This window comes from Heloderma suspectum, chromosome 2 (genome assembly GCF_057233095.1).
Source record: "Heloderma suspectum isolate Gila_16-S chromosome 2, 16-S_ref, whole genome shotgun sequence".
NCBI lineage: Eukaryota > Metazoa > Chordata > Lepidosauria > Squamata > Helodermatidae > Heloderma > Heloderma suspectum.
Window position 1 is genome coordinate 367,166,459 of NC_139459.1, and position 25,595 is coordinate 367,192,053.

General features: G+C 44.3%; 1 protein-coding gene across 1 annotated transcript; it reads right to left on the minus strand.

Moving 5' to 3' along the window:
• Positions 1-9,629: 9,629 nt before the first annotated feature.
• LOC146355916 (uncharacterized) lies at positions 9,630-24,270 on the minus strand. The gene is made up of 8 exons (XM_084830816.1): positions 24,183-24,270; positions 22,893-23,107; positions 22,114-22,395; positions 20,878-21,393; positions 20,562-20,688; positions 19,791-19,861; positions 19,354-19,480; positions 9,630-13,851 (listed from the first exon to the last, which is right to left on the minus strand). The coding sequence occupies exons 4-8, from the start codon at positions 21,289-21,291 to the stop codon at positions 12,560-12,562; spliced, it is 2,031 nt and encodes a 676-aa protein (XP_084686942.1). The 5' UTR covers positions 21,292-21,393; positions 22,114-22,395; positions 22,893-23,107; positions 24,183-24,270; the 3' UTR covers positions 9,630-12,559.
• Between the last annotated feature and the right edge of the window lie 1,325 nt (positions 24,271-25,595).

A 25,595-nucleotide genomic window follows, 5' to 3' on the forward strand; every position in this document is an offset into this window, starting at 1 on the left:
ATAGGAGTTGGAGCCTGCTTTCTCTGTGTGCAGGAATGTTTATTCTGCCCTCTTACCCAGTTCTTTCTGTCTTGTTTTCCTCAGCTTGTTGTTGTTGTTGTTCAGTTGTTAAGTCGTGTCCGACTCTTCGTGACCCCATGGACCATAGCACGCCAGGCCTTCCTGTCCTCCGCTCTCTCCCGGAGCGTGCTCAAGTCCATATTCATTGCATCGGTGATGCTATCTAGCCATCTCATCCTCTGCCGTCCCCTTCTCCTTTTGCCTTCAATCTTTCCCAACATCAGGGTCTTTTCCAGGGAGTTTTCTTTTCGCATTAGGTGGCCAAAATATTTGCGCTTCAGCTTCAGTATCTGTCCTTCCAATGAGCACTCAGGGTTGATTTCCTTTAGTATGGACTGATTTGACCTCCTTGCAGTCCAGGGGACTCGTAAGAGTCTTCTCCAACCACAGTTCGAAAGCATCGATTCTTCGGCGCTCAGCCTTCCTTATAGTCCAGCTCTCACAGCCATACATTGCTACTGAGAAAACCATAGCTTTGATTATACGAATCTTTGTCGGCAAGGTGATGTCTCTGCTTCTTACTATGCTGTCTAGGTTTGCCATAGCTTTCCTCCCAAGGAGCAAGTGTCTTTTAATTTCATGGCTACAGTCACCGTCTGCGGTGATCTTGGAGCCCAAGAAAATAAAATCTGTCACTGCTTCCATTTCTTCCCCTTCTATATGCCAGGAAGTGATGGGGCCAGATGCCATGATCTTAGTTTTTTTAATGTTGAGTTTCAAACCAGCTTTTGCATTCTCCTCTTTCACCCTCAACAAGAGGCTCTTTAGATCCTCTTCGCTTTCTGCCATTAGGGTGGTATCATCTGCGTATCTGAGGTTGTTGATAATTCTCCCGGCAATCTTAATTCCGACCTGTGATTCATCCAACCCGGCGTTTCTCATGATGTACTCTGCATAGAAATTAAATAAGACAATATACAGCCTTGTCGTACTCCTTTCCCAATTTTGAACCACTCGGTTGTTCCATGTCTGGTTCTTACTGTTGCTTCTTGACCCTCGTACAGGTTTCTCAGGAGACAGGTAAGGTGGTCTGGTACTCCCATTTTTTTAAGAATTTGCCACAGTTTGTTGTGATCCACACAATCAAAGGCTTTAGCGTAGTCAATGAAGCAGAAATAGATGTTTTTCTGGAATTCTCTTGCTTTCTCCATGATCTCCTCAGCTACTCCCTTACAATATTCTCTTTATTTTTCCCTCTTGGAGACTTTGGTTCAGGCCTGATACTTTGGTTCAGGCCTTATACTGGCTTTTTCTCCCACAACTCCCCCCTTTGGCACTTTTATAGTGCCACTTAATCAATATCAGTTTTCTCTAATCTATCAGCTTCTTCTTCATCCAGAATACTTATGCATCTCCTTCATTTCTCTTATCTGTAATAACTTACTTACTAAGTTAACATATCCATTTGCAGGTGCTATTGTTTTCTTACACATTTGGCGGCCAAGGCTCAAAAGCAGTTTAAAGAGCAGTGTTATAACAACAATTAAAACTACAGCTATCATTATTCTTATTAGTATTTTTGACAAGAGTTGCTTTACTGCCTTTCTTATGTTTGGTAATAAATCGTCTAACCAATCAAACCAACCAGTTGTCTCATCTAAGGAAATCTGGTGCAAAACCTTTTACAGCTGACTTCATTTTTGTTAAATCCGTTTCTATTTGCCTTCTGTGATCAACATAGAAACAACAATACTGATTTCTTAAAGCACATACCCCTCCTTGCTGAGCTAACATCATGTCTAAAGCCATTCTATTTTGCAATACTACTCCACTCAGAGATGACACTTCTTCTTGCAACATTTGTATGGTATCTATGGTTCCATTTATAACGCTTTCCGTTTCTATGGACACATTTGCTATGGCTTTTTCTAATTTTGCTACTCTTAGCCAAGGAATTAATCACCTAGCAAAGGAGTGGAACCTTGTTGGCTCTCTCGGTTATGTTCCCCTCAGACACTATGTGCAAAACTCCCTAGGTTAATAATGCTTTCTGAAGTTAAGGTTTTATGTACACTGAATTGTTGGGATCACATAAACAAGAGTACATCTACCCCACTAATGAGGAGGCAGGGCTTTATATACTTGATTTCCACATTGAAAATACAACCCTCTGGTGTTTATGGTGTTAGAGCATTCCCTTGGGCCCAAAAAGTTGCTTGCTGTGTTTCTTGTTCAAAATAATGATCTTTACATCTTACAGCAAAGTTGGTGGAGGTCCAACTCTTTGTTTTTTCCCCATCTTTTTGTTTTCTACCCACAAAGAATGGAAGTGTGTACCTGTTGAAAAACAGACCTGTCAACTAGGTCTCTTATCTTGGGACAAGTTGTCTTTTCATTGAAATAGGGGGTTTGTACTGCTCCATTTTCATAAAGAAAATATAAGGAATGATTAAAAAAATATAGATGACTCAATTTTCCAATCTGGGTGGGTAAAGTTCAGCAAGTCTCGACTAACACTGGACAAAGCATACATCCAGGAAAACTTAAGGGCATAGTGCGGGCACAATTGTTTAAGTCTCCCCCACTTATAATCTATGTTGAACCATTCACCTGTCTCTGAATTGAATTGTATCAAGTGCGCACATTGTTTGTACGGTATCCAACCTACATTTTTCCCAGTCCCATTGTCATGCTGAACACACATGGGAAAGATTGCTGGATATGGTAAACCTTTTGCTCGGGGAATACCTTGAGACATTACATGGTCATGCCATATCTCTCTCAGACCAACCCTGCCCTTACTTCCATGTTCTTTTCTGCATATCCCTTTCATCTCCCCTGCATGATACTAACCAGTGTGTTTCCCTTCAACTCACCTTTGAAGAGGTGCTGGTATGGCCATGAGGGGGATACTTACATCTTTAACTGCCACCTTTTCACGTATCCAACAGTTTTTCATATTTGTTGCATTTACTATAGCTTGTAGGGGTTTCTGGTATGGGTGAGCTGGTAGTTCAACCACACTTTGGCACACTTATGCCATTATTACCAGAAATGTTTTCATTCTTGTTTATTCCCCCCAGTACCAGCAAGCACACAATATTGTTAAAAAGAAAAATACAGTAGGCATACTTCTATATCTTCTAAAAGGATGCAGAAATTTGTATATAACAAATAGCAAAACTATTTCTTATATTCTTAAGCGCCAAAAGATTAAAAGTAGAAGTAAGAAAACTGTTGGACATATTAGGGCATATAAATTACCTGTAGCTGATTCATTCATTAGTAAGAGTTTAAGAGAGAGAGAAAAGTAACTTTACTGATTATAGCACACAGTCTGGATATTATTTTTGGCTTGCCTGTCACCAGGCAATTCTTCAAGACTCTGCTGTCTGTTTCTTTGCTTTCAGAAAATGGGGGGGGGGGATGTCTTGCAATGTTTTATTGTTTCTTTATTATCAACTTAAGTGGGTTTCTGGAATCTGGGCAAATTTCCCTCTTACTGGCAGTGTCCTTTCTCACATGTGATGCATGGATCCAAGTAGGGCGTTCTGCAACGCGAACAGCAGTATGAGATGTAGCTAGGACCTGGAACAGGCCTTCTCACCTAGGCTGTAGACAGTTCTTCCTTCAGTAATTCTTAATGAAGACGTGATCACCTGCACGGATTGGGTGGCATGGTTCTTTGGGTGGGTCTCCCCAGGTCCTCTGGACCTGCTTATGCAAACTTGATACAGTAGAGATTAGTGCTCTAATATATCTTACCTGTAAATCTGTGACTTCACTGGCATCTGTCAAACTCAGTGGTTTCAGCCCAGTTGCCACTGGCCTTCCACAAAGAATTTCAAATGGGGACAGCCCATGTTTTCTGTTAGGTGTATTTCTAATGTTCATTAGAACCAAAAGGAGGGCATCAGGCCATTTTAAACCTGACACTTGCCACAATCATGCCAGGCTATTTTTAATTCATCCATTCCACCTGCCCTGAGGACTGGGGGTGGTATGGGGTGTGGAAAGACAACTGAATACCAAGAGTCTTGCAGATGCTTTGGATGGCAGTGGCAGTGAAGTGACTGCCACAGTTGGATTCCAAATGTTCGGGCAGGCCAAATCTCTGGCTAATTTCTCTTAGGAATGCTTTGTCAACTGTGCTTGCTTCAGCACAATTTGTAGGAAAAACTGCTGGCCATCCTGAAAACATGCAAACAACAACCAAACAGTATTTCTTCCCTTGGGGGGGCGGGGGGAGGCAGTTCTATGAAATCTGTTTGCCACCATGATTTTGGCATGGTGGGCCTAGACGATGTTGCTGCCTTTGTGGGGGCTGGATTTCGCAGGGAGTGTTGGGCACACACAGCACAGCTTTTTGACTCCTGGGCTGTGATTGAGTACATGCTGGAAGCAAACCAGCTTTTGGCAATGTTGTTTGCGACCCCCCTTTTGCACATTGGGCTTTGCTGGTGCGCAAGCCAAAAGCTGAGGGTTTGGGGCGCCACTGGGCAGCCATCTGAGGCCTGGAAAATGCCTGCAGGATCACGTTGGATAGCAAAAGCTTTCTAGGTTTCTTTTTCTTCTTCCGAGGCTGCAAACTGGAAAACAGAAATTTCGTTATGAGAGAGAAAACTGCTCAGCAGGAACTGGAGAAGGAAAGGAGCGGGGGGGGGGGCGGAATGGGCTGCTGCTTCTGCCCTGGCATTCTTTTGTGAAACTGGATCAGTGCCCGCGGTATGAACTAAACAATGCATCAAAGCAAGCGTGGGGAAGAGCAGAGGTTCGAGCAAGCTTGCAATGAGAGGACCATGAACAATTCCTGAACCTGAGGAAGTAAGGAAACCACGATTTTTCTAAATTTGCCCTGTGGCATGACAGGCCCTAAATGCATATTTCTGGGTCAGTGTAGATGTCTTGTGGCTCAAAGTTAAAGCTACTAGTTCAGCAGCTTGAGTGGACAGTGGGTAAAGGGGAAAAAAACTTCTAGGACAGAGAAATCCGAAACCACAACATAGGAGGCAGACAAAACTCTTTCTGCCTGGCAGCATGACCCGTCACAATACAGAACTAGAATACAGAATACAGAATTCGGCATTTTGAAGAGGCGTATGATGCTCCTCATCAAAAGCTGGGAAGGGCAGAAGAGTTACAAAACATTACAGCAGGCAAGACCAATGCAAAGGTAAAACAGCTATAAGCCGAAAGATCTGGTAAAATTGGGGTATTACAAAGGGAAATACAATATTGCAGGACTCTTTGTTGGAGGAGGTCCTTGATAACTGGAGCAATCCCTTCCATGGCGTCCCGAGACAAGGGATATTGCTCTACCCTGGGCCAAGGCTTGTTGGTCTGGTATGGAATTTTTACTAGCTCGTCAGACTTTAGCAATCCCATATCGTTGGGGTAGGTTGCCCACAACTGGGGGGTTAACTTGAGCCAAAGCAGGGTGGTCAGTCCCGTCTGGGTCTGGGCTTTCCCCAATGGTTAAAGCTGCGAGCAAAAGCAGAGTGTTAGCCCCTGACAATTCAATTGAGACGCCATCTGGGGAACATCTTATAGTTGCCTTTAATTTACACAACAAATCTTAGCCCAATAGGTTCACAGACGTGGTTAGAGACAATAAAACGCATGCTTTTCAGACAGTGAACCAATTTTTTGTTTTGTTTTTGTACTGGTACCAGATGGATGATATTCTGGAGGTGACGGACTTGACCTTGGGGGAGCTGGGGGTGGTGATGGCTGACAGGAAGCGCTGGCATGGGCTGGTCCATGAAGTCACCAAGAGTTGGAAGCGACTGAGTGAATAAACAACAACAAACTGGTTTTGGAGACTGGGCAGGTTATAGGATTCCCTGAAATCCCTAGAGCAAAACCAGTAGCAGAAAAAGGAGGCAAAGAGAGAGCAGAGGAAGAGACAGTGGGTATAGTGGTGCCAGTGTCCACCAGAAAAGCAGTTTTTTCCACTCACGGTTAGGTTGAGAAAAGGTTCAGAAATGACGGTCATTGTGAAGCCACTTCTGGAACAGTGGAGGTGAATTGCCCTTGGGGCCAGGGGGTAGAATATGGATTCAGCATCCCAGCAGGCAGCAGGGGCAGTGCATCGGCCCTTGGACTCCCACAGCAGATGCCTGGCATTGCTCTTTCTGAATTATCTTACACTTCTGGAGTCTTGCAATAGCGGCAAATGCCTGTTTTCCTCCCAGGCTGATTCTGTTGTTGGAAGGTAGATGACGCAGTTGTACAACCACAAGTTGGTATTTTAAATCTTTCTGGTTGGCAGCAGCGACGATCTGTTGTGCGGTCTGCCCCTTCCACTCCACGACCTTATCTTTTATCTTAAGTCTTCCTTCAGTCCGTTAACTTAGGAACTCAGGAGGAGGCATAGACGTTGGGATCTATGCCTGTGTATCTCTGAAAAGCTTCACAAAAAGTCATTAAGGGCTTTTAGCTGGCCCTTGTGTACAAGTTGAAATCTTACCCCAGTCAATGGTTGGTGGTACACACTTGGTAATGGCATTCAGAAATCTGTCTTGGTCTGCCCGAAGTGTGGCGTGTAAAATTGAAAGAGACCTGTTTTTCCCCTTCCTCCATTGTTTCTTTTTATTATTATTATTATTTTTACAAATAAAATAAACACTACCAACAATATAATCAAAATCTTCAGTTTCCAACATTACAGTATTCTAAAAAAAGAAAAGAAAGGGAGGATAGCAAAAGAAGGAAGAGGAGGGAAAAAGAAAAAAAGAAAAAACAGAATTATATTAAACTTCAATAAAGACAAACCAAATATCCAAACAGACTTCTAGCACAGAAATAGAAGTAAACAATCCATTTCCATTAGCAATAAATTACTATCCAGTTAACACGTATTAATAAACATTAAAAGTTTAACCAGCAAGGAACAGCAACATCAATAATCCCATAGTGATATTAATAGTGATAATACTAATAAAAAAAGGGGGGGGGGAAGAGAAGTTTAAGAGAAAGACAAAAACAGGAACAAATCATTTGAATATTTTAAGTAGTATCATATCAAAAAAAAGATTTATATGTGTACTCACACATACGTACACAAATATGCACTTTATTACAATATAACATTAAAAAAGAGGAGAAGAAAAAAAAATGCAAACATTTATCTTTGGCCTACTGCCTGACCAGTTATCAGCTAAAACCCAAACAACACTTCAAAAGAACAGTAAAAATGGCTAAGTTCCAACTCCAGAGGCTGAGAGAGTTGGTTCCCTGAATTTAATTTTAATACCAATTAAAAACGTTTCTGCACTGTCAGGATCCAAGAATCTCTTTATCTGATCTTCAAAAAGAACACAAAATGTAGCCGGATATTTAATATGATATTGCAGGTTAATTTGCTTTACCAAATTTCTGGCCTTGGCAAATTGCCTTCTTCTGTCAGCAATTTCTTTAGTATAATCATGAAAGAGCATAATCTTGTCATTTGCTGGTCCCCACCGGAGCTCACTTGGTTCTCTTGCCAAACACATAAGGTAGTTTTTTGTGGAGACTCGTGAAAATTGAACAATAACAGTCCCAGAAGTCCCTTTAGTGCCACACCTTGAACCAGGAACACGATATGCATGCTCAATATCAAGTAAGAAATCAGATGGCAAATAGCTCAGGGGTCCCCAACCCCCGGGCCGCAGACCGGTACCGGTCCGTGGCCTGTCAGCAACCAGGCTGCAGGGGGCCGCTGGCGGACTTCCAGCCGCTGGGACACAAATGGCGTCGGCTACTCGGACGCCATTTGCATCCCAGTGGGCGGAACTCCACCAGCGGAAAACCCACCCCGGTCCGTGGAAAAATTGGACTGGTCCCTGGCGCCAAAAAGGTTGGGGACTGCTGAAATAGCTCACGCACAAGGTTATCCATAAATTCCGCCAAGCCTATATCAGTAGCCACGTCTTTAATACCAAGGATACGTAGATTCGCTCTGCATTTGAAGGCCTCCAGTTGAGAGATTCAAGCAGACAAAACATGATGGGACACTTTCATGGCCGTTTCATGCACAACAATCTGATCTTCAGGATTATTAACCTTCACTTCCATCTTTTGAAAAGAGATATTAATTAAATCCACAGCCCCCTGAAGGGCGGTTATTGAGTCCTGAATTGTTTCAAGTTTCTTTGATTGCTCTCATAGCTGAGAAGACATAGTTTTTATCAAAGTTAGCAACTCCTCTTCATCTCTGGCATTTCTAGAAACCTTTGCTGGGAGAGCCATTGGGAGGGTAGGTGGCATTTTCAAGCCTTTCCTTTTTTCCTTTGGTTCTGCCATCCCCCACTTTCCAAAGCACAACAAGCAAGTATAATTGCAGAAACAAGAAAAACAAACTTACACAAATGTAATTACAAGTCCTCAGATATTGCTGGTAGTTTAAGTTCAGAGATGTTGTTTGGAGCCATTTGTCCTTGTGTCTCCTAATTGCTTAGAAGTTTCAAGCAGTTTGCAGTGATGACACTCCAGCGTCTATTCTTAGATTTCAGCCCCTCTGTTTCTCCGCAGAAGCAGCTGTTCTTCCAAGATTTCATCCGGATGGTACTGTAAGCTTCCCCTTTTAATTCCAGGGGGAGATAAAAAGGTTTCTCAACCTTTTCCCCACTGTTTGAGATAAGCAACCTGCAGAACTCTGCAAGTCACTGCTGGACGCCATGGCTCCAACCGGATGTTTCCACCTTCCTCCATTGTTTCTGAGGAGGATTAAAGGCTGCCCCCCTTTTTTTTTTGCTGTGGTTGGAGGGTTAGAGAGAGCAGGGGTCCAGTGATCAAAAAGGTAAAGCGGGATACATAGATTTAGGAGGCTTGTAAAGAGGAGCAGAAGGTTTAGTCTGAGAGACTGGCTGAGAGAGAGAGAGAGAGAGAGAATTGTTTTACCTGGGCTTCAAGGGTTTTAACGAATTTGTTTTGGCTTGCCATTAAACCTCAGAGTTGCCCATTTTCTGACACATCATCCTACAGGTACCAGTAATCCATCTGTCTTAGGTGACGGGACTCAAGAAAGCCTCTTAAATATTGCAATTTACTTTGATCAAATGAGCCTTTATCAGCAATGAATGTGCAATGCAGGCTTATCATAGCTATACCCATTCCACACACGACATAAAAACTCCAAGTGCTTTACACTTAACCCAGCTGGCAATTTTCCTGATTGGCTGTAGAGTTTCACCATCCCAGCAAGCGGAACCCACAGGAGGTGATTTCGAACCAAACGGCCCCAGGTGGCGGACCTTTTCAGCCCATCACAGGCTGAGGAAAATACTTTCTCAGAGCCTAGGACAATACTTCACTTCGTCTCAGACAACCAACAGAATGCCACATTTCCAAAGGCCTTTTCCCCAAAAAGGTGAGATACATCCCTGAGAGGGATTTTCGAACAGAAAATGACTCTTACCGCCCAGAAGCCAGTGTGGACAGCAGGGAGGCAACAACAGGAGATTTTTGAAAAGGATCTCTTGCGTCTTTGCATGCATTTGTTCCATTGCCACATTCCCCCAGTCCAATCCCATTCTGGGAGCGCCAGCCATCCTGCTGACTATGCCAAAACTGTGGGGGAAACTGTGGGGAACCAGAAGGGAATGAGAACCAACCCTGCCCAAAGGATGAGGCTGGTGGTCAGTGTATCTGAAATCACACTTTATTACCTGGACATGTATACACGGGTAGCCCGCAAAGGAACTACAGTTTGGGAACAGTTTACATGGGCTTTTAAAGGAAAACAAAGTACATAGTAAAAATATGAAGAGAAAGACTTTAGCCAATTAAAAGCTTACATATGTTATCTATAACCAATCACATTAGGGTTGGGGGTGCTTACGTATGCATCAGTGCTCCCTAAGCATGAATATACCCCTAAACACAGCTGGGGCACAATGATCTGCAAATTCCTCCTACCAGGCAGTACCTTATCTCAGTAGGGAATGGTTTTGTGCCTACCCATGGCCCATGAGATAGGAGTTGGAGCCTGCTTTCTCTGTGTGCAGGAATGTTTATTCTACCCTCTTACCCAGTTCTTTCTGTCTTGTTTTCCTCAGCTACTCCCTTACAATATTCTCCATATTTTTCTCTCTTGGAGACTTTGGCTCAGGCCTGATACTTTGGTTCAGGCCTTATACAGGCTTTTTCTCCCACAGTCAACATACAGGAGGATTCTTCTAGCATTACAGTAAGCTCAGATGTTTCAGAAGGCAATACAGGACCAGGACAATGAGCTGCATCCTTGCTGGCCCCATCCACTCCATCCGGATGTGGGCCTGAAAGACCAAGAAGAACTTGGAAGGTAAGATGTAAGCAAGCACAATTTGTGACATTGCACATCACTGATCACAGGGCTCATCAGTTAAGGCATCAGCCTTAGCTTCCAATTTCCTGGCTTTCTAGAGCTTGAACCACCATAAGAAAGTATTGGTGTTAAACTGGCAGCTTTCTTGATCATTTAATATATATTGGCTGAAGCTGCACAAAGCCAGTAAACTCAAAGCTAAGGCTGATACAGTAATAGATATGCTGTGTGTCAAGAGATGATGTTGTGCAATGTCACTTATTTATTACATTTGTATCCTGCCTTTTTTTCTCCTTAAGGAACCCAAGGCAGCATACATAATCCTCCTCCTCCATTTTATCCTCACAACAACCCTGTGAGGTAGGTTGGGCTGAGAGTCTGTGACTCGCCTAAAGTCACCCAGTGAGCTTTTATGGCCAAGTGGGGACGAGAACCCAGATCTCCCAACTCCCACTCCCACACTCTAGCCGCTACACCACACTGGCTCTATTGTGCTTGCTTACAACTTAGCCCCTGCCCCCAAATACCCCCAATATACCTTATTCTTTCAGGCCCAAATCCAGATGGGGAGGATCGAGTGCTTGGGACCAGCAAAGATGCCCCATGTTGTCTTGGGCCTGTATTGCCTTATGAAGCTTCTTTCCCTTATTCTTTTGCTAGAGGAGTCCTCCTGTGAGTTGACTCAAGCCTGCTTATTGCTTATATCAGTAGTTGTCATGTACTAACATGCAGTGTTGTCTGACTTTATGAAATCACATTTCATAACTAAAGAAACAGGCATTGCACATAGAATCCACTAGAAAACAGTGGAATACTGGCAGCATTTTAGCTTTAGAACAATACTGAGCATGCATGACGTAACTTTAACACAGCAGTTGCGTCAAAAGCTTTAATTGGGGGGAAAAAGCTTAATAATTTTGACTTGCTGCTTAGAACCTCACCAAACCAATGTTAAGCACCCCAAAATAAGCTAGATTAAAATGCATCAGTAGTTTTCAACAAAGTTTGACAAAAAAATGTATGATCTGCTTTTCCAAAATTTGGAGTAAAAACGACAACTGCATCGGGGGGATGAGTCCAAGTGCCTTGCAATTTTCTGACAGCTCCAACTCTGAATCAGAATTGGAACCATTAGATCAGAGGCCGGGGGAGGGAACCTCCCTAGTGAGCCAAGACACTGGGAGAGATTCCTCCGAAGACCTTGACAAACAGATGGTCGAGGCTGAGTTGCTGCCCCTTCCCTCCACCATCAGAAGAACTCAAGTTTCCGAGGAGGAAGGGTTTGACTTGAGAGACGCTAGGGCACATCCAAAACCAAGTGGGAAATGTTAAGGGCAGGGGTCAGATGCTCAGCCAAGATAGCCACTCTTGGAAGCCATCGGAGGAGGGAGCCACCTTAAGGGAGAGGCATCATGGGGTCACGAAGAGTCGGACACGACTGAACAACAACAACAACAATCACTGTGAACCAAACCTGGCCAAGAGAGGTTCATGTTCAAACTGTCTTGGCAACTCTATTAAGGATCGCAGATTAGTGGTTTAGGGGCCTGAGGCAATCTGAGAGTGTTCTTAGAATCTGCATTTGTACAGAGGCCAGTTCTTAGCAAAATCAATTAGTGACAGGCTGAAGCTTATCTCTGTGTGGTGTTGATTGGGAAGAGGGAAGGGTGATCCATATTTGACAAACTGTGTCAATTCTAAGCACTATTTAATTTGCTGTCCCTATTCCAATTTTTTTCACGCCGGTTTGAAATTTGGCACAATTATAGAGTTCATGAAGTGCATCACTGATAACAATGTTCACGCAATTAGCTCAAGAGGTATTATTTTTATACGCAATAAATATTTGAGTATTATACCGCTGGAACATTTTTTCTACATAATTAACTAAAAGAACAATACCTACCCCCATTAGTGAAGCATTGTCTTGGTTTTGCTAATCGCACATATTTATTCAGAATTGGAATACATTTTTTTCTTCATAACCATTTTATAAAAATAAATAAAACATTTATTAAAGAAATATGAAATGCACGTAACCAAGAAAGTAAGCCTGGCCCCATATGCTAGCAACTTTTAAAGTCTGCACATCATTATTTTTCAATATGTACTGATATAAGAAAAAATATTATTTATTAAAAAAGTGTTCATGTCTTGGCTTCATTACATTAATAGACTCATTGGTTGGCATCCAGTGTATCTCGTAGGTGGGTCCTCTAATGTGGAATATGGATTGATTTTAAGGAATCTCATCCCATATTCCAAGTATTTTTATGGTTTCTGCCTTGTGTGAGTTCTTTGATGAGAAGTGAGATGTGTCTTTTGACTGAAACTCTTTCCACACTCCAAACATTTATATGGTTTCTCCCCTGTGTGGGTTCTTTGATGAGAAGTGAGATTTATCTTCTGGCTGAAGTTTTTTCCACACTCCAAACAATGATATGGTTTTTCCCCTGTGTGAAATCGTTGATGACAAGTGAGTGTTATCTTACGACTGAAACTCTTTCCACACTCCAAACAATGATACGGTTTCTCCCCTGTGTGAGTTCTTTGATGCTGAGTGAGAGTTTTCTTCTCACTGAAGCTTTTTTCACACTCCAAGCATTTATATGGTTTCTCCCCTGAGTGATTTCTTTGATGAGAAGTGAGGTATTTCTTCTGACTGAACCCCTTTCCACACTCCAAACAATGATATGGCTTCTCCCCTGTGTGAATCCTTTGATGACAAGTAAGAGTTCTCTTCTCAGTGAAACTCTTTCCACACTCCAAACAATGATAGGATTTCTCCCCTGTGTGAGTTCTTTGATGAGAAGTTAGATATTTCTTCTGGCTGAAGCTCTTTCCACACTCCAAACAATGATATGGTTTTTCCCCTGTGTGAAATCGTTGATGACATGTGAGTGTTATCTTACGACTGAAACTCTTTCCACACTCCAAACAATGATACGGTTTCTCCCCTGTGTGAGTTATTTGATGCTGAGTGAGAGTTTTCTTCTCACTAAAGCTCTTTTCACACTCCACACATTTATATGGTTTCTCCCCTGTGTGGGTTTTTTGATGAGAAGTTAGATGTTTCTTCTGACTGAAGCTCTTTCCACACGCCAAACAATTATAGGGTTTCTCCCCTGTATGAGTTCTTTGATGACAAGTAAGAGTTCTCTTCTCACTAAAGCTCTTTCCACACTCCAGACAATGAAATGGTTTCTCCCCTGTATGAATTCTTCGATGACAAGTGAGATGTATCTTCTGACTGAAGCTCTTTCCGCAGTCCAGGCATTTATATGTTTTCTTCAATGTATGAATTTTGTAATGAGCTTTAATATTTGATTCAGAATTGAACGTTTTCCTATACATATGACACCTATTCTTTTCCTGTCTTTTATGTATCTTTTCTCGGATTGTGATATCATGGTAGCCTTTATCCCGAGAGGCAAAGGAATTATTCCTCCTATTCCGACTTGCTTCAGTTTTCCTTTTATGCTCTTTACTAATTTTACATTTGTCCCTTTTTGGTGACATCCCACATAGTTCTCTTTTATTCTTCAATTTCCACCTGTCACCTTCTGGAATAAAGACACAAAATTGGTAAAAGCATGAGTTAGTAATAGAAGCTCAATTGACTGAGCACCTTCAATTAATGATTTTGATTAAGGGAAGAACCGAAAAGATTAAGATGGAATGCAGTTGTTAGCATGTATTTAACAGCTTCTGTTGACTGTTGGTGTCTCACAGTGCTTTTGATTGGGACCATGGAGTCCTGGTTTGTTTTCAGCTGAGAAATGAAATGTGCCATGTGTTTCTGGGCCTGTTACTCTCTCACAGCCTAGTCAACCTCACAGGCTTTTTATCAGACTGCTCAACATATGCCAGGTACTGCAGAAATCAAATAAAATGGACATGGTTCTTTACACAAGTCTTGGCTTGCGCCAAGGCAGGACAAGTAAAGGCAAAGTCATCTTACCTAATAGTCCTATAGGTCACTTACGCAAGATCTGGCATTACCAAGCTAATCAAAAGTGGTCATATTCAGAAAGGCTTCAGACAAGCAAATGCAAATCTAACCAATCAAGCACATGCCAGCTCTGAAGTGAATTAAGTGAATTATCAGCTCAGGTGCTAGACCAGGAATCTCTTCGCCATACAGGAAAGATGCAATCTTGAATAGCACCTTTTGAAACCTGCAATGAAAGAGTTAAATAATTTTGCTAACAAAAGACTGAAGAGGCTGCTTCCAACTACAGATAGCTACTTTGATCTGGAATCATTGAATGGACTGAATGAGGGTTTGGGGGAGACCTACTGTAAGGCTCCCTAAAAGACCCCAGACTCATATTTAGGAAGATCTCATACTAATATTCTAGACCTTCACGTTTAGACGCTGCGTTTTTTTCACCCTAGCGTCTACTTTTAACTACATAGGTGTCAAGTTTCATTCTTCACATGCCTAGAGGAACTTAGTAATGCCCCCCTACCTTACTGTTTTACATTCAAGTAGTGAGCAGGAGGAAGTCAAGGGGAAGTCAGAAATGTTACCATGATTCAGTTTAGCTTTGCTTTGCAAGTAGACTGCAGGAGGGTGCTCAAGAGGAATCATATTATCCAAACCACTATGCTAGAAGCTGAATTTAATATTTAATATTTAATTATTTATTAATATTAATATTATTATTAATATTATTGTTTATTAATATTAATATTTAATTATTTAATATTTAATATTTAATTATTTAATATCTTGCTCACTACATTTATAGTGCCAGATTTCTCAACTTTTAGATAATCTTACATTTATGTTGCATTCTCTTTGATTACATTAGAAGCTTGTAAATTATTCTCCTATAACCACCATGCTAATTTTCTTCATTTTTGTACTTTTCTTAAATAAAGCATTTAATGCATTTCAATTTACTTTTGAGTCTGTGGTGATGGTCACCACACCAAGCTTAGGTTTGGCTTGGTTACACACCAGGGTGACTTAAACCCAATTGGTTTAGGTTCTGAAGCTAAACAGGACCAAATTAACAGACCTGTTGTACTGAGCGCCCATCCCAAAACATTTATATTTGAGATGGCTCTGGCAAGGAGTTGTCCAAACACCGTTGTTTTCAGCCCAAAGCAGCTCGTTTAGTAATATTTTGTACCGATGTCTCACCACTATTAGATCCTGTGTGGATTTTTGTTTAATGGAAAGGCAGGACTGGGAGAGGGGACCTGGAGGTGCTGAAACACACAACTGAACTCCAAATGGCCCTGCAGGGCAGAGCCAACAAAAAGGGAACCCCACAAGGAATGCCAAAAAGCCAAAAGCAAAGCAGTAGGCAAAAAGGATGCTTATGTCAATGTAGCATAGAAGGTTAGCAAGTGAAGAGTAAACAAGATGAGTTTACTCTTATGGTTCTTATTTCTTATGGTTCGAAATGCACGGGAATTTTATTTCCAGGAATTAAACATCTTTTTTGTCTACCTCTTTGTTTTGGATTTTTGGCATAGTTGAAGGCAGGCCTTTAATTATGCCTTTAAAACGTGCCTGTTCTGGGCTTCCTTTCCCTAATCAGTGTTTTGCTCTTGCTGACTTTTGAGACTCTGAGCTGCCTTAATGTGCCTTGTGAAAATGTTTCTGGTATGTTACAGACCTGTGTCTTTCAGCTGCTATCTTAAAAGCGTTTAATCATTTGGTGATTTAAATATAACTCAATTCTCTTATTTTCTTTCTGAACATCACCTTCTGAGGGATATGCCCTAAAATGCAGCCACAAAAATATTATCTTCCTCATCATTATTGCATTTGGAACCCGCTATTATCATTAACCCCTTCATGGATCACTGCCTTGTTGCAGCGAAGGGGCTTGCGTAACTCAGTGAAGCCATAAGCTATGCCGTGCAGGGCCACCCAAGACGGACAGGTCATGGCGGAGAGTTCTGACAAAATGTGGTTCACTGGAGAAGGAAATGGCAACCCACTCCAGTATTCTTGCCAAGAAAACCCCATGGAATGTATCACAAGGCTAAAAGATATGACGCTGGAAGATGAGCCCCTCAGGTCAGAAGGTGTCCAATATACTACTGGGGAAGAGCAGAGGGTATTTCCAAGTAGTGCCAGAAAGAGTGAAGCGGCTGGGCCAAAGCCAAAAGGACACCCAGCTGTGGATGTGTCTGGTGGTGAAAAGAAAATCCGATGCTGTAAAGAACAATATTGTTTAGGAACCTGGAATGTCAGATCAATGAATCAAGGTAAGCTGGAGGTGGTCAAACATGAGATGGCAAGATTGAACATTGACATCTTGGGAATCAGCGAACTAAAATGGACAAGCATGGGCGAATTTAATTCAGGTGACCATCATATCTACTACTGTGGGCAAGAATCCCTTAGAAGAAATGGAGTAGCACTCATAGTCAACAAAAGGGTGGGAAAAGCAGTACTGGGGTACAATCTCAAAAACGATAGAATGATTTCAGTACGAATCCAAGGCAAACCATTCAACATCACAGTAATTCAAGTCTATGCCCCAATCACTGATGCCAAAGAAGCTGAGGTTGATCGGTTCTATGAAGATCTACAACACCTTCTAGAACTAACAATCAAAAAAAGATGTCCTCTTCATCATAGGGGATTGGAATGCTAAAGTAGGAAGTCAAGAAATCACCGGGATAACAGGCAAGCATGGCCTTGGTATACAAAATGAAGCAGGACAAAGGCTAACAGAGTTTTGCCAAGAGAATACACTGATCATAGCAAACACTCTTTTCCAACAGCACAAGAGGCGACTCTACACATGGACATCACCAGATGGTCATTATCGAAATCAGATTGGTTATGTACTTTGCAGCCAAAGATGGAGACGCTCTATACAGTCAGTAAAAACAAGACCTGGAGCTGACTGTAGCTCAGATCATGAGCTTCTTGTTGCAAAATTTCAGCTTAAATTGAAGAACGTAGGGAAAACCACTAAACCATTCAGTTATGACCTAAATCATATTCCTTATGAATATACAGTGGAGGTGAGGAATAGATTTAAGGGATTAGACCTGATAGACAGAGTGCCTGAGGAACTATGGACGGAGGTCCTTAACATTGTTCAGGAGGCAGCAAATCAAGCCATCCCAAAGAAAAAGAAATGCAAGAAAGCAAAGTGGCTGACTGATGAGGCTTTACAAGTAGCTGAGGAAAGAAGGGAAGAGAAAAGCAAGGGAGAAAGGGGAAGATAGATCCAACTGAATACAGAGTTCCAGAGAATAGCAAGGAGAGACAAGAAGGCCTTCTTAAATGAACAATGCAATGAAATCGAGGAAAACAATAGAATGGGAAAGACTAGAGATATCTTCAAGAAAATCGGAGATCTCAAGGGAACATTTTGTGCAAAGACGGGCATGATAAAGGACAAAGAAGGCAGGGACCTAACAGAAGCAGATGAGATTAAGAAGAGGTGGCAAGAATACACAGAAGAACTATACAGGAAAGATCTGAATGTCCCTGATAGCCATGATAGTGCGGTCACTGAACTTGAGCCGGACATCCTAGAGAGTGAAGTCAAGTGGGCCTTAGGAAGCATTACTAACAACAAAGCTAGCGGAGATGACAGTCTTCCAGCTGAGCTATTTAAAATCCTAAAAGATGATGCTGTTAAAGTGCTGCACTCAATATGCCAACAAATTTGGAACACTCAACAGTGGCCACAAGACTGGAAAAGGTCAGTTTACATTCCAATTCCAAAGAAGGGCAACGCCAAAGAGTGTTCAAACTACCGTACAATTGCGCTCATTTCACATGCCAGCAAGGTGATGCTCAAAATCCTACAAGCTAGGCTTCAGCAGTATGTGAACTGAGAACTACCGGAAGTACAAGCTGGGTTTCAAAGAAGCAGAGGAACTAGAGATCAAATCGCCAACATTCGCTGGATCATGGAGAAAGCAAGAGAATTCCAGAAAAAGTCTATTTCTCCTTCACTGACTATGCTAAAGCCTTTGATAGTGTGGATCACAACAAACTGTGGCAAATTCTGAAAGAGATGGGAGTACCAGACCACCTTACCTGTCTCCTGAGAAACCTGTACGAGGGACAAGAAGCAACAGTAAGAACCGGACATGGAACAACCGATTGGTTCAAAATTGGGAAAGGAGTACGACAAGCCTCCATATTGTCGCCCTGCTTATTTAACTTATATGCAGAGTACATCATGAGAAACACCGGGTTGGATGAATCACAGGTCGGAATTAAGATTGCCGGGAGAATTATCAACAACCTCAGATACGCAGATGATACCACCCTAATGGCAGAAAGTGAAGAGGATCTCAAGAGCCTCTTGTTGAGGGTGAAAGAGGAGAGTGAAAAAGCTGGTTTGAAACTCAACATTAAAAAAACTAAGATCATGGCATTTGGCCCCATCACTTCCTGGCATACAGAAGGGGAAGAAATGGAAGCAGTGACAGATTTTATTTTCTTGGGCTCCAAGATCACCGCAGACGGTGACTGTAGCCATGAAATTAAAAGATGCTTGCTCCTTGGGAGGAAAGCTATGGCAAACCTAGACAGCATAGTAAGAAGCAGCGACATCACCTTGCCGACAAAGGTCTGTCTAATCAAAGCTATGGTTTTCCCTGTAGTAATGTATGGCTGTGAGAGCTGGACTATAAGGAAGGCTGAGCGCCGAAGAATCGATGCTTTCGAACTGTGGTGCTGGAGAAGACTCTTACGAGTCCCCTGGACTGCAAGGAGGTCAAATCAGTCCATCCTCAAGGAAATCAACCCTGAGTGCTCATTGGAAGGACAGATACTGAAGCTGAAGCTCAAATATTTTGGCCACCTAATGCGAAGAGAAAACTCTCTGGAAAAGACCCTGATGCTGGGTAAGATGGAAGGCAAAAGGAGAAGGGGACGGCAGAGGATGAGATGGCTAGATAGCATCATGGATGCAATGAATATGGACTTGAGCACACTCCGGGAGAGAGCGCAGGACAGGAAGGCCTGGCGTGCTCTGGTCCATGGGGCCACAAAGAGTCGGACACGACTGAACGACTGAACAACAACACCAACAATTATCATTAAGCAGGAAATTAAGGAGCCTTACTGAGAGAGGTCACAATCCCATGGTTCTCCTCCATGATTTGCCTGTGCAGAGCAATCTGGTCAGGACCCAGCAGCGCCCACTCCTCCTCCGTGAAGCACACAGCAACCTCCTCAAACGTCACTAGAGCCTGGAGGAAAAAAGGAAATGTTTCCTTCTCAAGGGTAACATAAAGTGTGGTGGCTGGGATTCAATACTGCAAGAAATGGCTCTGGCCCTCCTGTCCTGCTTGTGGCTTGCCCAGAAGCATCTGGTCAGCCGCTGTGATAGACAAGATGCAGGAACAGATGGGACTTTGGTCCCATCTAGCAGGGCTCCCCTTATGATCTTGCCAGAAGAAAATAGAAGAAGACAGGTTTGTTCAGGCCCTGGGAGGTGAGCACTGGTCAGAAGCACCCAGGCTGCTCCCTGCCTGTCTCTCTAGTAATCCTTCTGCCTACCTGACCTGTTTCCATTCCATCACAAAGAAGAAGAGATGTCTGAGTACCCGTTGCTGGTGTCACTCCAGCCCCTGTGAGAGAAAGATGATTGGAGGTCAGTAGCACGTGTTTGTCTCAGAGATTACAATCCTAGACTCCTGGGAAGTAAGACCCTTGGAACACAGAAGGACTTAATTTCTAGTCAAATACATGGAATTGCACTGGCAGTGATGCAAGGCTAAGTACACCTGGGCATTACAAGATGTCTTTAGTTTGCATTTTGAGAGTTCAGTTGGGTGTAATTGCCGTTTCCACATTTGGGCTCTTGGCCACAAATCAAACTGTGGGTTTCCATGTATAAAATCTTCAAGTGCTTATTTATTTTATTTATTGCATTTATATCCTGCCTTTTTTCCTGCAAGGAACCCAAGGCGGCTTACATTATCCTCCTCTTCTCCATTTTATCCTCACAACAACTTTGTGAGGTAGGTTGGGCTGAGAGTCTGTGACTGGCCCAAAGTCACCTAGTGAGCTTCCATGGTCGAGTGGGGACTAGAACCCAGATCTCCCAGCTCCCAGTCCAACATTTTCACCACTACACCACACTGGCTCTCAGTGTTGAAACTTAAACATAATTTTGATTGTGGAAAAAGTTGGAGACAAACGTCTTCCCCAAAAAGACTGTGTGTGTGTGTGTGTGTGTGTGTGTGTGTGTGTGTGATAAAGCAGCCCAAGGATACTCCAGAGAGCAAGACCAGATTGAAATATAGCCACTCCCAAATGAATCCTTACCCTGCAAGGCAGCACAGCTGTCACCCTCCTGCCTGCTCCCCCTTCGTGGGGGGCTCTGCCTGAGGTCTGAAGAAGCCCTCTTTGCTGCAGGGAAATCAGGCCCCACATCCTCAAACAGATTCTGTGCCTGAAACAGCAATAAAGATCCAAGACGTGGAACGAGGAAGATTAGAAGCAGAATGAGAGAGGCAAAAATGTTGTGGGGTGGTATGGGACATCTTTCCTTGGGTGATTTCCAGAATGGGTTGGCCAATTAACAGAGAGTTTTAGGATATCCCCCCTCACATTCCTGATCCCTTGGATCAAACGTTCTCACCTGCTGCTCTTCTCGCTTCTCCTCCTCTGCTTGGCTCAGGAGGAAGCCTTCTGCCAGGGCCACCGCCTGGGAACTGGTCTCCGCTCCACATTCTCTCACCCAGCTCGCCATCTCCACTGGCAGGATGGTCAGGAACTGCTCCAGGGTCACCAGGTCCAGGATTTGGTTTTTTGTGTGTTGCTCTGGCTTCAGCCACCGACAGGAAAGATTGTGGAGTTGGTTGCAAACCTCTCGTGGTCCCTCAGTCGCCCGGTAGCAGAACTGTCTGAAACGCAGGAGCTGCAGGTCTGAGCTGACCATGTCCTCACCCTGGGTCTTTTGCACTGTTCTTCCCCAGAATTCCTCACTGCTCCCAATCTTAACGGCATCAAGATCTCTTCCTGCTTCAGGGCCAGTTGAGTTTTGCTCGGCCATCTTTGATCTATGTTCCAAGGAATCTTCCAAGGGGACCAAATAAACTTTTCCCTCTTCTTTACCTTGGCAAAGATTGCTGTATGAGGCACTGCTACTAAAGCTCTGTAATGGCAGGACATGGTTCTGTTAAAGAATTATTATACTCCTAGGACAAGATGGAATCTGCAGGACTCCAGCTATTAAGCAGGTCTTGTCCCAGAAGGAAAGGCAGGCAAATGCCAAGACTGCAAGAGAAACTAAAGACTTGAGGAGGATCCTTCAGCTGAGAGGCACTAACCGAAGTCCTTCATTTGCTTCAGAGTCAAAATACGTCTCATCCCCTCCCCACCACTCAGGTCCATCTCTACGCATTTGTTCCCCTAAAGGTACATTCCCTCTCTTGGACTTTCCTTGGGGTTTTATATGTTCGTCATCCAAGTCCCCAGGCACAGTCCTCTCTGTGACACCTTCTGCTGCTGCCATCAAGTTCTTCACTTGCTCAAGAGTCAAATGATATCTCATCCCCTCCCCAGACACTGTCCCTCTCTCACACTTGTTCCCCCTAAAAGTACATTCCCATAACATTTCTCCCTGATTTTCTGAATTCTGCCTCAGCATTCTTAACTGTCATAGCTAGGATCTGCCTCACTGGAACAGAACAAATGTTCTCACAGGACAGCATCCTGCTTCTGAGGAGAGCAGAAATGTTGTGCCCCAAAGAAACTGGGATTCACAGGTTGTGCTCTCTTGAAGTTTGCTTTTTTCCTGTTCAGGATTTTTAACAGCTCTTTTTCATTCTCTTTCATTCCCACCCCCACCCCTATTTATTTACATATTTATTACCAGCAGTTAAGACGCTGAACTGCAGACTGGAAGGTCGGCAGGACAGCAGTTCGAGACCCGGGTGCTGCGTGACGGAGTGAGCTCCCGTCTTCAGTCCCAGCTTCTGCCAACCTAGCAGTTCGATAGCAAGAAATTGCAAGTAGATAAACAGGTACCGCCTCGACGGGAAAGGTGACAGCATTCCGTGCACCTCGGTGTTCAGTCATGCCGGCCACATGACCACGGAAGCGTCTTCGGACAGCGCTGGCTCTTCGGCTTAGAAACGGGGATGAGCACCGCACCCTAGAGTCGGACACGACTGGTTGGGGACACCTTTACCTTTAACTTTTCCTTATTTATTTAATTAATTAATTTCTATACTACCCAATAGCCGAAACTCTCTGGGCTGTTCACAAGAAAAGTGCAGCATAAAACAATATAAAATATGAAAGCTTAAAAACCACAACATTACAGTACAACAAGAACAAAACCTAGCGGCAAAGCAGAGATTTAACATACAGATTTAAAACAGCAGAGCTAAAAGACCAGGAAGATAAGGGCGCAATCCTATGGCTGCTAGTCAGAGGTTACATAGCCATAGAATAGGTCGGTTTCCGGGAACCGACCTCAAAGCCTGCGCTCTGAGGTCAGTTCCCTGAGAACCGACCTCCACTCCCTCCTGCGCCACCTCATAGGCAGCACAGAATGGCCCCGTGCCCCGCGCTCAGAAAAGGAGCACGGAGCGGCAAAAACGGGGCGTTCCTGGGGGTGTGGAAGTCGGAAATGCCGGTACAACTCACCCTATGTGTCGTCCAGATGCCGCTTCCTGCGCTCCGAGGTCCCGTGGCTAGACAGCTGAAATTGGCTGTCTAGCTGCAAAAGCCGGACGGGGCAAGCAAGGAGGAGATCCGCTCCTCACCACTCCTCCTCCACCCTGCACTGGATAGGCGGTCGCCCCCAGGGTTCGGAAGTGACCATCGGCACAGATAGGATTGCTTCCTAAAATGCTAAAATACTGGGAGAAGAAAAAGGTCTTCACCTGGCGCCTGAAGGAGCACAAGCATTACTCAGAAGAACTGCTCTCTAGCCCGGAAGCTAAGCAGGATCAGCCCTGGTTAGTACTTGGTTGGGAGACCGCCTGGGAATGAGGCTTCCTCCACTGAGCAGGGGGTTGGACTCGATGGCCTTGTAAGCCCCTTCCAACCCTACGATTCTACCTCTCTCTGCAAGCCTGCATCACAAGTTTGGCCCAAGATCATTTGCTGCCTTTAGCAAAAACAACAACAACCCAGAAGCCCTTTTCCCCTCTGTCCCCCCATCCCTCTGCAGCAGTGGGATGTCAACTGTAGGCAATTAAGGGTGAAACCCTATGCATGTTCAGACAGAAAAATGGAGTACAACTCCCACCCTGCCTCAGCCAGCCAGGCTAACTGGGGCATGCTGAGAGTTGTTTGAGTTTTTTCTAACATGCATAAGATTGCACCATTAATAACTAAAGAAAAAACCTGCTCCCCTTTCAGGGCTCCCCAAATCAGCTGCCTCACGGGCTTCGGAGAGACCTCGGCTCCCTCCACCCTCCTTCGTTTGCTTCTGCCAGTCCGGCCAATCCAACGGAGATGGAGGGGCGCGTCTCAGCCACATGCAGAATTGCCTCAGGGGACCCACATCTGTGGAGGGGGGAGCAATGCCCGAGTAATGGGAGGAGGGTTTCAGTCAAGGTGGGGCAGTTTAATCAGTGAATCGCTTTGAGAAATTGACGCAGCCTTGGAGGTCACTTCAACCCTCCCCCCCCCCCAGTTGCCACATCAAAGGGGCCTCCTGGTCTGCTGAACGGAGGGAAGAGGGAAGTCCCCTGATACTGTAGGGGGAATCCCAAGTGGATCAGCCCCACAGCCCACCTCCCTGTGGGGAGAAATGCGGGGAGGGTCCAGCTCCCCTCCATGACACAAAATCAGATCCTCCTCTGACACGCTGGGGGTTGAATCTGGGCATCTCCCCCACTGTGGTCTTTTCCTCCTCTCCTGTCCCCCATGTCCCTCCACTGCAGCCCAGGGACCCCCTTCACCGCAATGCACAAGCGGGGGTCTCACCTGACCCCACAAAGGAGGCACCGATCCCTTGGGGGGTGAGTGCATTTCCTGCGGAGGACACGGCCCCTCCTTTCCTCCCCAAATCTCTTTCCTCTCTAGGAAGCTAGTTCATTTCTTTAACCCGCAGGACGCCAAGCAGCGGGACCCTCGCTCCGCATCTCTCCAAACAGGGCCGGGGCTCGCGCTGATTTTTGGCTCCGCCTGCGGCGTTTGCTCTGTTCTGGTTTTTGTCTTTGTTTGGTTTTCTTGCTGAATGGCTCTGTGCAGCCAGGGCTGCCCTGGCTTTTGGCTCGGGGGCTGCCGCCAATGTTTTCTCTTTTCTGCCCTGGACATTTTCTCATTGAGCAGGGGGTTGGACTCGATGGCCTTGTAGGCCCCTTCCAACCCTACTATTCTATGATCCTTCCTGCGGAATAAATGTGTTTTGTTTTGGGCTGTACAACTTTTGTCTCGGTTTGAAGCTGTTCTTGTCAGGAGGCTGAACACATCACAGCCACAGGAGGTTCACCAAGGGAGACGGAAAAGCCTCCCGCCTCCTCAAAAATGTGTCCTGGGAAATTATGGATCAGTGTAACTTCAGCAGTTGATGGGTGTTTCTTATAGCCCAGTGGCAGCACCCAGTGGTGTCTCACTTGCTAAGCAGAATATTGATATTCTGAAAATTGAACTTCGATATCTAACAATGAACTGATAATTAAAAGACAAAGAAATACTTATGAGAAGGAACTCGCTGACAGTGAATTACATCTGAATTCTTTCCCTGGGGAGCCGTGTACAGCTAGTTGCATGTAATAGGGACATCAGGGGAGCAAAGACAAACTCCACTTTATCCTTGTAGTCAGGATGGGGCTATGATTTAAGGGAGTTTAAAATGAAAAACATCACAGAGAAAGAAAATACAGGACTAATACAGGGATAACATAACACTGGAGTCCCTGTCTACAATTGTCCTGGGATATTTGTTCTCATCGATGCAACATTTTTGATCCATCTTGTCGGCAAAAGAAAGCAAAAAGTGCTCTAAGCGCTTTGGATGAAGCAGTAGAACAATGGGGACTTTGAAACAAAATAAGGCAGGGCTACCTCACAATGTAGTACTTTGAGGAAGGACCCCTCAAAGCAAATATATTGGACCTGGCTGCAGAGGCTGCCCAGCTGATCTCCAGGGGACTCTCCCAGAGCAAGAGATCAGGCGGGTGACCTCTCTGGAGAGGCTGCCTGCCCACCGGATCTCTCACTCTCAGTTAGGGATGGCGGAGAATTCCGCCACGGATTTCAGTGAGGCCGAATGCACTGGCATTCAGCCCCCTGAAACCCATGGTAGAGCGGCCTTCCACCCCCCTGCCACCCCACAGAATCCCCCCAGGACGAAGCTTATCTGGGGCGGATGCTCCAGCGGTGGCTCCAGCAGCA